Raw genomic sequence first — 15,637 nt, 5'->3', positions numbered from 1 at the left:
GAATAAATACACTATAGATTCAAAGATAGCATATGAGACACAAATAATGATGTTGAAGTATAAGGAGAACTATCTCATAGATAGACTAATAGTTATTGATTTCGTATGTGTACTTGGTGATTGACATACCTTTAAGAGAGTTCATAGACTCAACACCACTTTATAAATGATCATACACAAGCATTAAGCATGTGGACATATAATGAATCCCGTCATTATAGTTGTCTATTAGATCACTTTAAGTGAATAATCTTATGTTTCTAAGAGCAAGCATTTAAAGATGAATTTTAGAACAAAAAGGATAAATGATAAAACGGGTGACTTGGGTTGCAAGCCAAGTCACCATTATCCAAATACAACCCATTATCCAAAATACTTTTCCATGTCGAACACGGAAACTTAAGGTTCTAAAATCCAAAACATAATTTAAAATAAGACAATGAAAAGCAAAGCTCCATGAAAGCTATTCCTAGCTTCTTGATGGTTTCTCATGCTTGCTTTTCCTTTCCCTTGTCTTTGCTTGGTGGAGGTCCTATTTACAATAAAAAGGGAGATATATTATCACAACTTTGCATCATAATACCAAAGTTGAATTAGAAACATAAAAGAAGGATAGTCATTTACCTACTGGAGTAATCTTTCCAGCCTTAATATCACCAAGGTATTTGGAACAATTTCTTTTCCAATGTCCCATACCATTACAATAATGACATTTATCAAGAGGACCCTTCTTGATTTTTGAAGTGCTAGCTTCACAAGTCTTAGCTTTGGTGAATGTGGGAGCTTGCTTCTTGCCCTTCCTCCCATTCTTCTTGAACTTCCCCTTACTCTTAGTGCTTATGTTAAGCACATCCTTGGGCGGGTTCACATTTAACCCTATGTCCCTTTCGGCTTGCACAAGTAACTTGTGCAATTCTTCAAGAGACACATCCTTGTCTTGCATGTTAAAATTCACCCGGAATTGAACATATGCTTTGACTTTGGACAAGGAGTGTAGAATCCTATCTACAATGAGTTATTTGGGGATTTCAACTTTTTGAATTTTCAAGGTCTCGACAAGCTCCATGAGTTTGAGCACATGAGGGCTAACCTTTTGGCCCTCTTTGAAGTCAAGATCAAAGAATGCCGCGACCGCCTCATATTGGACGATCCGCGGAGTTTGTGAAAACATTGTCACAAGCTTGGAGTAAATCTCATTAGCATTGCCCATTTTAAAGGCTCTCCTTTGGAGGTCCGCCTCCATCGCAAATATCAAGACATTTTTCATTGCGGCGGACTCCTTTTGGTAAGCCTCATATGCTTCCCTACTGGTGGCGGTCGACCTAGTAGTAGGTTCGGGTGGAGAGGCCTCGGTAAGGTAACGAAGCTTGTCGTCACCTTGGGCGGCTAATTTGAGTTGGGCATCCCAATCGGAGAAATTTGACCCATTCTTTTCAAGTTTACATCGATCCATGAAGGATTGGAGCCATGATGAACTAGCGAGAGGTGTGGCGTTAGGGGTTGGTGTTGCCATTTGTTATGAGAAAAAGAAGCGGTCTACAAAACAAAATAGAAGGAGTAAAACAAATGTCGTTTTAATAATAATACTCTTAAAAATGTATGACTTAAACAAGTTTTATACATTTTTCTAGTGACCTCTACCCAACTAGATAAATGATTCCAAGACCCAAATTCATATCAACTTAGGCACGAGGTAGCCGATGAAACCTTTCTCAATATAACTCGGTGGATTAACCTTTTAATCGATTCTACTTTTAGAACTCTTGGTCGATAAAATTACTCTAATGTTTATCTATAGCCCAAAACACATCAACAAGGGCACTAGGGAGCCGATGAAACCCTTATCAATAACTTTTGTTGAGTTCAATCCAAATTTCGAATAAATGTGTCCATTATCCAAACCCACATTAACTTAGGCACGGGGTAGCCGATGAAACCCTTATCAACATGAATTCGGTGGATTAGACATTTATCACCCACTTCCCCTACGTAACAAGGTTTGTACCCCTGGGTAGCCGAGTGCACTCCCTCGCGAAATAGGTTTTCATGGTTTCTACTATTTGGTAAGGCTATGTCTCAATTGATTGTTTTAGCGAGAGGTCATGTCAATTTATTATCTATCACGTTTTAAGTGAACTAAAGCGGTGAACTACGATAATTTTAATTGACACGGTCGATTAACTCGATAAAGATGACAATGCATGTTTTAGTTATGGCGATTTAGTGATGCATGTGACATAAAATAAAATGCAAGCATAAAAATAAATAAATCCTAGTATGGCCTTTCCTAAAATAGAAAAACTATTTAACTATTACATATTCGGAAACCAACTCCATTGGTCCCTTGAACTTCGGTTGTGGCACGCATCTCGAGGTAACACCGTCTTTATGTATCGCCGTCTTGAAGAAATCCGTCTTTGGGAACTCCGAGATAAATTAAATTACATAGCAAATTACATAATTTCCTATTATACATTTGTAACTAAAATAAAATAAATCTATTAAATTACAAAACGGTGATACGAGATCACAAAGATTACAACCGAATCGATATTCCCATACATTTCGGGAAATACCAATTAAAATCTAAGGCCATACTAAGTAAAATTACTTAATTCAAAAAATTACATAAATTAAAATTATGACAATCATAAAGAAAATGCAGCATTATAATATGTATGAACATGCTCAATTTTATGCTAAATTGCCTTTAATTAGCCAATATCGTATATTACTCGATTTTTACGGATTTGCGTGATTTCAACATTTTATAATCACAAAAATTATATAAATTCATATTTATGCATAAGTTAATTACCCTAACCTCTTAGTACTCAAAATTTAGTCTTCAATAATAATTTGACCATAATTAACTCATATTTATAAAATTGTTCATTAATGGACTAAAAATTACAAAAATAAGCTATAAACTTCAAATAAATCACAAAATTTCAAATAAATTCAAAATTTGAAATTTAAACTCATGAACATTCTGGAAAAATACCATGATACTCATAATGTTCAAAAACTTAGGTTAAAAATTTCGAAATTTTTCCGGAAAAAAAACAATGTTGCGGTTTATCGGTTTTAACTAAAATAATCATAAAAACATGGGAAAAATTATATTCATTAACTTTTCAATTTTAGATCTGAAAAAGATAATAAAATGCAACATTGGACGTTTTTCCTTAGTCATAGATTATGTTTTATTAAATTTTCACTAATAATGTCACTATTTATGCTATTGTTTTTTCAAAAATCCATAAATCATGCAAAAGACTTCACTATAGCCCATTATTTTACATACACTTTGTACAATTGCATGTGACAACATACTAAATTTCTATGACCAGATTCGAAATTTATCTCATATTAACCTATTTTTCACCTAAATCCGAATTTAATAATGAAAAATCCATTTTTCGAGCATAACAAGTCCAAAAATTATGAAAATTTACAGGTTATCTCAAAATAATATATGTGACAACATATCCAAAAATCACTGGAAAATTCGAAGTATAGCTAATTTTAGACCAAAAATGACATTTTTACTCATAAAATCACATTTAAATGCCATTATTGTATTATATGAACAATAAAAATCCGTAAACTTAACCAAAATATCCTAAAACATTTTAGGACCAGAAATTTTAACATGCATGAATTAATTTCGTGATATATCATAATAACACAAATTTTACAAGTTTTATATGTTAATCTTTATAACTCGGAAAAACTTTTAACCGATTTGCATGCAAACAACCATGGCTCTTGATACCGATTGAAGGAAAAGTAGATCTATATACTTACATATTCATATATGTTTTAATTTAATTTGTCATAAAATTAATGATTGATCTTATGCATGCAAACATTAAAACAAAATAAGGAAGAAACATTATTCTTACATTGTGTTTTCGGTTTATGGGCACAAGAGAGATCACCTTTCTCTCTTGTTCTTGTGCTTTCCTTTAATGGAAGAACTAAGATCCAAGTGTAGGATCTCTCCCAAAGCTTAATACCCAAGGCTTACTCTTAATTAAAATTAATATTATAAGAACTAGTACAATATTAATCTTGTAGAAAATGACCCAAAATATTATATATAACACTTAATATTTCGGTTTTGGGAGAGAAGAAGAAGAGAGCTTTTTGTCTCTCTAGAATTCTTATTTTTGGATGAGTAAAAGAATGAATTACACTAACTACATTTTAGTGTATTATTAGGTAAATAAGATGAAAAACCATAATGGTTTTTTTCATCTCAAAAACCGGGTGGAAGGGGGGGATTTTGGGGAGCCAATGCATGCTTGTGTTGTTCTTTACAATAAGCATTAGGTTGCAAGGCTAGTCTAATAGGCAATCATCATGCCTTCCACTAATATAATCAACATATAATTAGCTTAATCCTCCTCTTATTTTTCGGCACACACAATAAAATGGAACCCATTTTATTTTGTCAATTTTGTCGATATGTCACATGTCATATGTAACATAAATTTGTTATGTATTTTTAACATATTAAAAATCAACGTATTATTAAAAATACGTCACATACAAAAATCGACTTAGTAATTCATAATTACTTGTACCAAAATATTTCTCCAATTTACAAATTGTATTCATAATAATTCATCAAATTTAATTGTTTCTTTAAACATTAATTTCATCTGAGTAATGATATAATTCAATTACTCAGACCGTATCTTATTTAATCAAATTTCAATGAGATGCGTAAATTTTACTTCCAAAATCGTCCGTCAATTTTCAAGTAATTTAATTAACTCGTAACATTATACGATTAATTAAATGATCAATTAAGAGTGTTGCCCTATAGGTATGACCTAGGGGATCAACTGATCACCACCGTCGCACGACAGTAATGTCAAACTCTAGTCAGCCAATCATTACCGATATATGTTGATCAGTTGACAGTAAAATATACTTCCCAATTGTATTCTTTATAATGAGATTTAAACATGTGATCATCATGATCAACAGTCGTGATCGCATTATTGTCGGAGGACAGATATTCCAACACATCTCCACCGTCGACATGGCAAGCAACCCCAACACCAATGACATCATTGTTCCAAACCCTCATGAAACCGCAAAACCCCTAACCTCGCTCAATTTGAATCACTGCGTTAAACTTAACGCTCTCAACTATACCGCATGGCGGTTTCAATTAACCAACATCCTCTTCGGTTTTAGCCTCCTCGGCTTTGTCACCGGAACCGAATCACCTCCTGCCCAAACAATCACCACCGATGCTAATATCGAACAACCAAATCCGTCCTATTTGACGTGGCTCAAACAGGACGGACTCATTCTTGGAGCCCTCATGGGTACCCTCTCCACCGCCCTACAACCATTAATCGTACGGGCAAAAACCGCTAAGGAGGCATGGGACATCCTTGCCACTACCTATGCCAACCCTTCGAGGGCACACATAATGCAACTCAAAAACCGATTCGAATCCATTGTCAAAACCACGGATCAAACAATCACCGACTACATGAACTCGATCAAAGTTTGTGTCGATCAACTTGCTCTCATGGGCAAAATACTTGATCCCGAAGACATCATAGACAAGGTCCTAAAAGGACTCGACTATGAAACCTATAAATCTGTCATTAATACTGTTCGAGGCCGCGATACACCGATTTCTTTCGAAGCCCTTCATGAACAATTATTAAACCATGAAATTCTTTCTAAAAATACAACCACCAATAACCATTATGCTCCTTCAGCCAACCCGGCTCATCGACACACCAACCAAAACCGTACCACCTCACGTCAACAACCCGCCACCTATTACCCACAACCCACGTCCTCCTATCAGCCACCACCTCACCAAAACCCACCCATTAACCCTTCTGTTTCTCGGCCCTTCAAAGGTCGATGCCAATGGTGTCGAGAAACAGGCCACGTTATCGCCAACTGCTCCGCGTTCAGGAAGTTATTTCCGACTATCGTCTTCCCTGAACCAACCTATAGGCAGCACCATACACCACCACCACAAGCACACCTCGCCAACTATGGTCATCCCGCTCCCAACCCCAATTTCTTACTCGACAGTGGAGCATCACACCACCTCACACATGATTTAGACACCCTTGCCTTTCACTCTCCTTATGACGGCTTTTGACGATTTAATCATTGGCGACGGCACCGCACTTCTCATCACAAATACAGGTTCTTTTATAATGCATAATCTTCAATTTAAGAATGTCCTTCACGTTCCCAAAATTTCTCGCAACATAATTTCGATTTCTCAATTGTGCCGAGATAATAATGCTTATGTAATATTCACTAATAATTGTTTTTTTGTGAAGGACCTTCAAACCCAGAAGACCCTTCTCCAGGGCCAAGCCAAGCAGGGGGTGTATGAGTGGCGTCCACCGTCTGTCGTCAACCATGCTGCCGTCCAAAATAGAGGAACCACGCCGATTTCGTGGCACCATAAGTTAGGGCATCCTACGTATGATGTACTCAAACTTATCAATAAAATTTCTTCTTTATGCATTAAGAATTACGATCATTGTCATGCTTGCTGTATCTCGAAAAGCAAAAAACTACCATTTTCTACTTCAACGTTAACATCCAATGCACCCCTCGACCTAATTTTTTCGGACCTATGGACTAGCCCAGTGTTATCTCGTGACCACTACAAATACTACGTCATATTTGTAGACCATTTTACTAAATACGTTTGGCTATATCCTTTAAAACGAAAATCCGAAACCACTCAAATATTTACGCAATTTAAAGCATTAGTTGAGAAATATTTTAATCGACCCATTCGTCGCTTCTTTTCTGATAATGGTGGCGAATATATTAAATTAAATCAATCCTTACTCGATGACGGCATCTCGCATAGTACAGGTCCACCACACACCGGAACATAATGCTATGCTGAAAGACGACATAGACATATTGTCGAGATTGGCCTTGCCTTACTCAACCACGCCGATCTTCCCACCACTTATTGGCCCTTCGCTTTCACCACCGCCACATACCTTATAAATAGACTCCCTAAAAAAAATTTAATTGGTGAGTCCCCTTATTTTAAATTGCATAAAATTCAACCCGAATATCATAAACTTCGTAATTTTGGTTGCTTGTGTTATCCGTGGTTACGACCCTATACAAAACATAAATTAGAAGACCGCTCCATAGCATGTATCTTTGTTGGCTATTCCACCACACAAAGTGCCTATCACTGTTTAGACCCGAAAACCCATCGCATTTATACCTCTCGCCATGTGAAATTCATTGAAGATCAATACCCCTTTCGAGACACCATCTCGACACCTACTCCTTCACCCATTATCGAGGACTGGTGCACTCTTCATATACCACTCCTTCCTCAACTAGACACCACCGTGCCTTCCACCCCAGTCCCACCATCCACCGCTTCCACCGGGCCTCCATCACGCCATCCCATCCACCTTGTCTATTCCCGCCGACCTTGCCCCTTGACTACCCCACTCTCCACGGTTCAAATCAATGAGCCCACCCAACACCACTCCTCGTCATCCATTGATCCCACCCCTACCTCTACATCTTCTTCCACTGCACCCTCGAAACCCGCTCCCAAAGCTCGCAAACAAACTGTCCCACCACCTCCTAAGACCATTGTTACACGACTTGACAATGGCATTAGGAAACCCAATCCTAACTACACTAACAACCTTGCTCATACCTCGTCAAATAGCGATATTCTACCAAACACCGTCAAGCAAGCTCTTGTTCTTCCTCAATGGCGAAATGCCATGCAAGAAGAATTCGATGCCCTTGAACGAAACCAAACCTGGACCCTCGTTCCCCGCACTTCCTCTCAAAATGTCATAGGATGCAAGTCGGTTTACCGAAATAAATTTAACCCCGATGGCAAACTTAAACAACACAAGGCTCGCCTCGTCGCTAAGGGATTTCATCAAAGACCTGGAATTGATTTTAACGAAACATTTAGTCCTGTAATAAAACCAACAACAGTGCGTTTAATTCTATCCCTAGCAGTCACGAATTCGTGGTCGCTAAGGCAATTAGATGTCAATAATGCGTTCCTACAAGGCAAGTTAACTGACGACGTGTTTATGATTCAACCTCCTGGCTTCGTTAATCAAGCAAAAATTGATCATGTCTCTAAATTAAACAAAGCAATTTACGGCCTCAAACAAGCTCCTCGAGCCTGGTACACTGAATTAACCTCTTATCTACTAAACTACGGTTTTAAACAATCTATTTTCGACTCATCCTTATTTATATTGCACACACAAACCACTTTTATTTACATGCTTATTTATGTCGATGATATCATCGTCACCGGCCCAAACCCGAACCAGCTACGCTACTTCATCGACAAATTGTCCCAACGTTTTTCACTTAAAGACCTTGGCCCGTTGTCTTATTTTCTAGGCATCGAAGTCGCTCATAATTCGCTTGGAATTCACCTAAACCAATCCAAGTATGTTCATGATCTTCTCACCAAGTACAAAATGCTCGAAGCTAAGCCTAATACGACACCCATGGCTACCTCTCCACCCTTGGTTCGTGAAGACCACTTAGCCATTCATGACCACTCTGACTATCGTGCTATTGTTGGTAGCCTTCAATATCTATCCTTCACCAGGCCTGACATTGCCTTTGCAATTAACCGTCTTGCTCAATTTCTACATCACCCTACCACCACCCATTGGACTGCGCTCAAACGTCTTCTTCGCTACTTGCAAGGGACTCAAACCGTTGGTCTCCAATTGTATCGAGACTCACCATCCCGTCTTCATGCATTTTGTGATGCCGATCATGCAGGTGACAAAGACACTTATGTTTCCACCACTGGCTATATTCTCTACCTTGGTCGCAACCCCGTCTCCTGGTCTTCCAAGAAACAACGTGGTCTTGCTCTCTCCACCAATGAAGCTGAATTTCGGGCTATAGCATCCGTCACAACCGAGCTTCTTTGGCTACGCAACCTCCTCACTGAACTCAACATCTCCGTTCCCACACCTCCTGCTATGCCATTTTTTGTGACAATGTCTCAGCTACTCTCTATGCCAAAAACCCGGTCTTTCACTCTCGAATGAAGCACATGGCTCTATCGTTTCACTTCGTCAAACAGCAGCTGCTTCATGGTCAAGTTCGCATTCAGCACGTCGCAAGCAAAGATCAATTGGCTGACATACTCACCAAACCCCTACACAAACAACAACACCTTGAACTTCGATCCATGATTGGTCTTACTCATCGGACGTCCATCTTACGGGGGCGTATTAACCATATCTCTAGCAATTAGGAAATATCCTAATTGATTGTGTGAATATTGTAATTATAGGAATTCCATATTGTGTATATTATTTTCTTACCTTAGTTGCTAACATATGTAAACTATATATACCCTGTAATCCTCATTATGTCAATACACAATTCTTCATAAACACCAAAGTCTTATAGGAGTGTTATGAAATATTATGGTATAATATTATATGAATGTCCATATCTTAATATTCTAGAGTGTATTATCTTATGAAAACTCTACCCTCATTATGTGTGTATATATACCCCTCATAATAGAATAATATACAGTTCTGTCTCTCTTTTCTCCTCTCTATATTTCACAACAGATTTTATACTATGTTTGTAAACAAGACGCACGTCCATTCCATTATTCCATTGCAATTAAACAAGACGAGACTAGACTAGACTTAACAATTGGTGCTTAAAATAGTAAATTGACTTGGCCCATATCCCGAACTTCCGACTAACATCCACGATCCAGGAAACAAGCCTATTTTCTTTCATGAAAAATATGAGTTGGCAGTTGCTTTTGAGAAACACATGCGTCGTTGGCTTCAAGCCTTCCAACCCTCAACACTTCACAACCCATGTTCACCTCTTTCATTTCAAGTGTAACACAAGCCAATATTGATTACCATGAAAGTTACATGACTTATATTGTACGATTATTTCCTTTGAGTTCTTAGAGCACAATCATTTCACTGCGCATGAATTATTGGTGATTACTTGCGGACTTGAGTCGGACAAAGTTCATACCCAATGTAGATTTTGTCCGCTACATATTAGTATGATAGACGCTATTAACTTCAGAAATTATATAATCGAGAGAAAAAAGAGGGAACAAAACAGCTCCATCATATATTCATGGAGTAGAAGTGAAACATAACAATACAACTCTCCGTATTTGTCAAGGATTGACGAGCTTATATAACTAATATGTTCAAGGAATCATGGTCTTGAAACATGACAATAGTACAATTCCATTAGATGAATTTGGTAAAGTCATGACCAGAATTCAAATTCTGTCAGCATCAAAATCGCTCCTATGACTCTATTTACACGAAAAAAAAACAATGGTACAACCCGAACAAGAACTTGAACCAAAATACGCTTGAGAAATGTAAATATACAAGAAAAATGATCAAAAGAGTAAAAGAACTCCATTAATCAAACAATTTACAACAAAAACCGTTAAATCCTTCATTAAATTTTCCTAAAAATATACAATCCCAAATTAAACAATCACCAAAAAAAAAGAACAAAAATGAATCAACCAGGGTTTTTACTAGAAGCACAAATCAACAAAGAAAAATGAGGTTTCTCATCATTTTTATCAGTCAATTTCTTCTCTTCTTCAATTAACCAAAGCCTACTATCCAACCCACTTCTTGTCCTAAACATGAACAAACCACTTCCACCTTTAATTTTATCACCATAATCCCTACCAATTAATCCTACATTTTGATCTAAATACCAATTAAATACATCCCACATTACATCAACCAACAAATTATCAACAAAAATCACTTGATTTCCCCTAAAATTCCACTGCAATTTCTTCACCCTTACTACCCTTTTATTATCAACATAAATTGATAATACCGGGTTTCTCGGACCGTCGTCTTCCGGCCCACATTTGATCATTATGTCATGTTCAATACCATAATCACAGAATTTGGCTTTGGAGTTTATTTGATTGTTCCATTGCCCTGTGAATTGTTCACATTGTGAGATTAATGTGATTTTTGGCTTGATCAATCCTTTTACTAGATTTTCCACAATTTTGCATTCTTTCATGTCTCCTAAAACAAAGGCAATTTGTGAATCAACCAATACAATAACTAAATAGAATCCTTCAATGGGTGTTGGCCCGGCCGGCTCGAAACGAGCTTTTGAGAGATCCCAATGAATATCAACCTTGGAAACACTCCTAGAATCAAGTAATAATGATTTAGAGCCATGAATTTTGGTAATTTGGTGAAGCCCATGTTGGGAATTTGAGGGTTTTGAGATTTTTTCACTGATTTTGATGAAAAAACCTTGGTAAATTAATTTGTTAGACCATGTGATTGTAATGAATAGACGTTTTTGGTTAGAGAGGTTTGATTTGTATGTGTATGTGACATGATTTTGGGTAGATGGGATTGATTTTGGTGAAATATAGGATTTGTTCAATGGTCCTGAACAGTAAGAATCTGATACTTTTACAGCATGTTCACTGTAACAAGCTGCTATGTTTTTCATTACTGTATTATTCAGTAAAATCAAACCAAAATCAATGAAAAAAAAAGGATTTTGGAAATGATCAAAAGGGGAGAAGGGTTTGAGGGAGTTTTGTATTGGGGAAATTTATTTATTTATTTAATAAAGAAGAAGATAAATTGTTTGGGTATTTGATTTGTTCAAAGAAGGATGTCAATGGAGGAAAAGAGGGGAAGCATATCCTGACAGTCAGATCAGCGCATTGCATTAAATTGATTTCAGTTATGTCAACCGTCTTTTTTGTTTATCCTTTTTTCTGATAGCAAAAGGGTAGGTTGTATTTGTATAAGTAGGGCCGGCAAACTCGGGCCGATTCGACAAACCCGATCCGATAGAAACCGAATATTTAGCAACTCCAAACCGACCCGACCTTGTTAGTGGTCCGACGCCTGATATGACCCGATGATCAGTGTCCCGAATTCAAACCCGACCCGGTCCAATATGAACCAAACCAGATATTGACCCGATAATATTAACGACTCAACAATTATTATTCTTCGATTGAGGGTAATAGGAGGGAAATGAATAGGGGAGTAATATGTGAGGTGTATTTCTCATGTTTGGTATGAGGGTAATTATTCGCCTCCTGGAATTATTACCCTTGTGAAGGGGTAATACATTACCCACCCTCCCCCCTGAGTAAAGATTGAGGGAGTAAAAGATCTACTCAGTAATCATTACTCTTATGCCAAACATATCATCAAGGAACTCATTACCCCACTAATTAATTTTCCCAGTAATTATCGCCCAATAAAACTTACCCTCTTAATAATTCCATGAATTTCAGGCAAGCCCTTATGAGCATACACATTGAAGAGTATGTCCTCTTCCTCTTATTTCTTCTCTTTCCTTCTATTTTTTTGACACCTCATTTCCCATTATCTTCATCCTCCTCTTAACATTTTTTCTATTTTTTTCTTACACTAAAGAGGATCCTCATATTCATCCTCTCTCAAATTTTTTATGACCGAAAAATAAAAAAGAAACAAATTACATGACACATGGTAGATGAGGGATGAGAGATGACAAGGGCCAATGTGGTACTTTCTCTAAAAATAGAGGAAGACTTCCTCTTCCTCTTCAAAAAGGATGCTAAAAGTATATACCCACATTGAAGAGGACATCCTCTCAGATGAGAGAGAGTGATAAGAACATGTACAATAGAGAGGATTTACCCTCCTCTTAAGAGCATCCGCATGGAAGAGGATTGACCATCCTCTTAGTTGAAAGAGAGTGTTAAGAGGATGTCCTCTTCAATGTGGCAACATACTCTTTACATCCTCTTTGAAGAGAAAGAGGAAGACATCCTCTATTTATAGAGGATGTCCATGCCTTGGTCCTTGTGCCATATAAGAGAAAAAATGGTGGTTGGGTCCTACTTAAATGGTGGAAAGGAGAGGAATTGATCATCTTCTTTGATGTAGAGAAAAATAGAGGAAGAGGATGAAGAAATTGGAAATTGGGACAAAAACAAAATAAAAAATATTGTATCCAATGAAAAAATTAGAAAAATTAAAAGAGAGGAAGAGGACTTCCTCTTCAATGTGTATGCTCTAACACTCTCTTTCATCTAAAAGGAGGTCCTCTCTATTGTGGAGCAAAATGGATCATCCTCTTAGATAGAGGAAGTACTCCCTTTCCTCTAAAATTAGAGAAAGAAGAACTTTGGCCCTTGTGCTAACTATCCAATTACATTTTTCCATTTTTAATATTTACATTTTATTTTTTCCTTTTAATAGAAGTTAAAATATAATTAAAATGGTAGAGGATGAATAAGAGAATCCTCTCTATTGTACAAAAATATATAACAAGAGGATGCCCATAGTGGAAATGAACGTGAGTCATAGAGAAAATGATGTGTTAAAAAATGAGAGGGTAAAAGAAAAAATAAGAGGATGATAATGTACTCTCTATTGTACATGCTCTAAGAGGATGATTCATCCTCTTCAATGTGGATGCTCTGATATTAATGGATGAAACTAAACTTTTAATGGGAAAAATTGAAGTAATGTGATAGAGTAACTAGAATCAACAATGACCCGACCCAACAATTGATCCAAAATGACTCGACTAGAAAGGGTATGCTGCCCGATATGACCCAAACTCGATACGACCGCACCCGATCCAAACCTAACTTGATTGTCACCTCTATTCTCTACTGCACAGACGCGCACTACACGAATTCTTGTTTAAGATAGGTATGTCCGTTTTAATTTAAAACGGAACAAGTATAATATATGAGACAAAAGTAAAATATTTGCGGACTAGCAAAATTTGTCTTATCGATCAAAGGTAATATTTGATCCATATTAATCTTAAGACGAAAGTACTCATCTAAGTATAGAGTTAAGGGCTACATTGTACAATTTTAAAAAGATATACAATCTAAAAAGACAAATTGTTTACGTAGTTGCTCATTCATGGACGGATTTTACTCTTTCATGGACTTTTTTTCATTATTTTTCCATAATATACCCTTTGCCTAATTCTCTCTAATTCTCTCCCTCATAAAATTAATCAAATTCCGTCAAATTACACAATTATGGATGCTAATTCTCGTATCGATCAAGTAATAATTCTAATTCTTAATTCTGTTAATTATATTACTTCAAGTTAAGGAATTGTTTTTCACTAATTAAATTAGGGTTTGTTTAAACCGTTGCCGGCGTTGGGATGAAAGATGGCCGCCGTCACCGACGTTGGGGCTGAGGCACGGCGTCCTTCATTTGTTGTTTCGGTTACGCTGGTGTTAGCACATGGAAGACGACACAATAGGGACATGGGGCTATATCTATACTTCCTGTGTTATTGTTCTAGATTTCTAAGAAAATGTGCAAAACACTAGACTTCTTTTGTTTTGACGAACCAAACTTTGTTGTTGTAACAAGTCATTTTTACTATGCAATGTCTTGTTGTTTACTGTTTTATGATTGTGTATCATGATGATCGACAATTCTCAAAGCAATTTTTCTTGTTACTTTAGTTAATAAGTAAAACTCAATTACGTATTCCGGAATGTTTGTTTTCCTGGTATATGATAGTCCTGCTATGCTACAATGGTGATGCAGATCAGAAAGGATATCATGTTCATGTCATAAGAGGCTAACAGCCGCAACCCCAAAAAACAAGAAGAAAATCGATTCACAAACAAAGATTACAAAACACATTCTTATTCAAGAATTGCTGATTGAAAAAAATGACAGTTTGAATGGAATTGTGATACATAAAAATCATTCATCGACCTAATAAAATTACCGCAAATATCCATATTAATACACTGATGCTAAAAATTTCCAGAACTACGCGACACTCTCTAAAAGAGAGTTCCAGTTCAGGAGTAGAATTAATCCGATGATCTGAGTCCATCAGAATTGGCTTTTTGTCCATTATTTGCAGGACTGCCACTTTCATCCTCTGTTGCTTTGCTGAGCCAATGCTCGATCCATCTTCATCTTCTCTTAGTTGTGTGTAATTAATGAAATTAAATACTCTTTGTTTGAAACCTTAGTTACTACTTCCAAATCATTGTTAATTGAGTTAGTTTCAGTAAAATTTTCAGTAACGAGACTGACAAACTGACAATCACTTGCAATTGTTGATAAAGTGACCTCAATCTCACAACTATAAACCCTTCGAAAATCACTCAAACTTCCTCAAATCTTGCAATGGCAGTCACTTCATTTGCTTATCCATGCCAATAGCTCCATCAAGTCTTTCACTCAGTGCAGGAGGGCGATTGTAAAGAGCTTAAAATAAACCAAGTGGGAGAGCGAGGTGGACTAGCAGGGCTGTCGCCCACTTAGTAACGGGATTCGCAATTACAACTTTTAGCTCTTAACTAGAATCGAATATTTCCTGCTAGAAATGCACACCAAACCCAAACAGCAGAAGAGAGTCCGCCTATTGTTCAATTCTGCAAACTTTTCATATCAACCATAAATGATTGCCATCCAGGTGGTATAGAAGATTGACTACAACCCAAACCTGAACAATATCCAGGGATCGCTTCTTTAAGATTAACATAAAGCAAGACAACCAGTCCTGAAATTATAGACAATTCTTTTCTGATTGT

General features: G+C 36.9%; 1 protein-coding gene across 1 annotated transcript; it reads right to left on the bottom strand.

Annotated features, from left to right (window-relative positions):
- Positions 1-10,572: 10,572 nt before the first annotated feature.
- On the bottom strand, positions 10,573-11,547 carry LOC141641339 (uncharacterized). The gene has a single exon (XM_074450008.1). The coding sequence runs from the start codon at positions 11,545-11,547 to the stop codon at positions 10,573-10,575; it is 975 nt and encodes a 324-aa protein (XP_074306109.1).
- Positions 11,548-15,637: the final 4,090 nt, after the last annotated feature.

This window comes from Silene latifolia, chromosome 1 (genome assembly GCF_048544455.1).
Source record: "Silene latifolia isolate original U9 population chromosome 1, ASM4854445v1, whole genome shotgun sequence".
In the NCBI taxonomy this organism is placed as follows: Eukaryota; Viridiplantae; Streptophyta; class Magnoliopsida; order Caryophyllales; family Caryophyllaceae; genus Silene; species Silene latifolia.
This window is presented reverse-complemented; position numbering and strand designations above follow the sequence as displayed.

Coding starts and splice junctions, on each gene's coding strand:
- LOC141641339 (XM_074450008.1), bottom strand. CDS start 11,547: ATGAAAAACATAGCAGCTTGTTACAGTGAACATGCTGTAAAAGTATCA.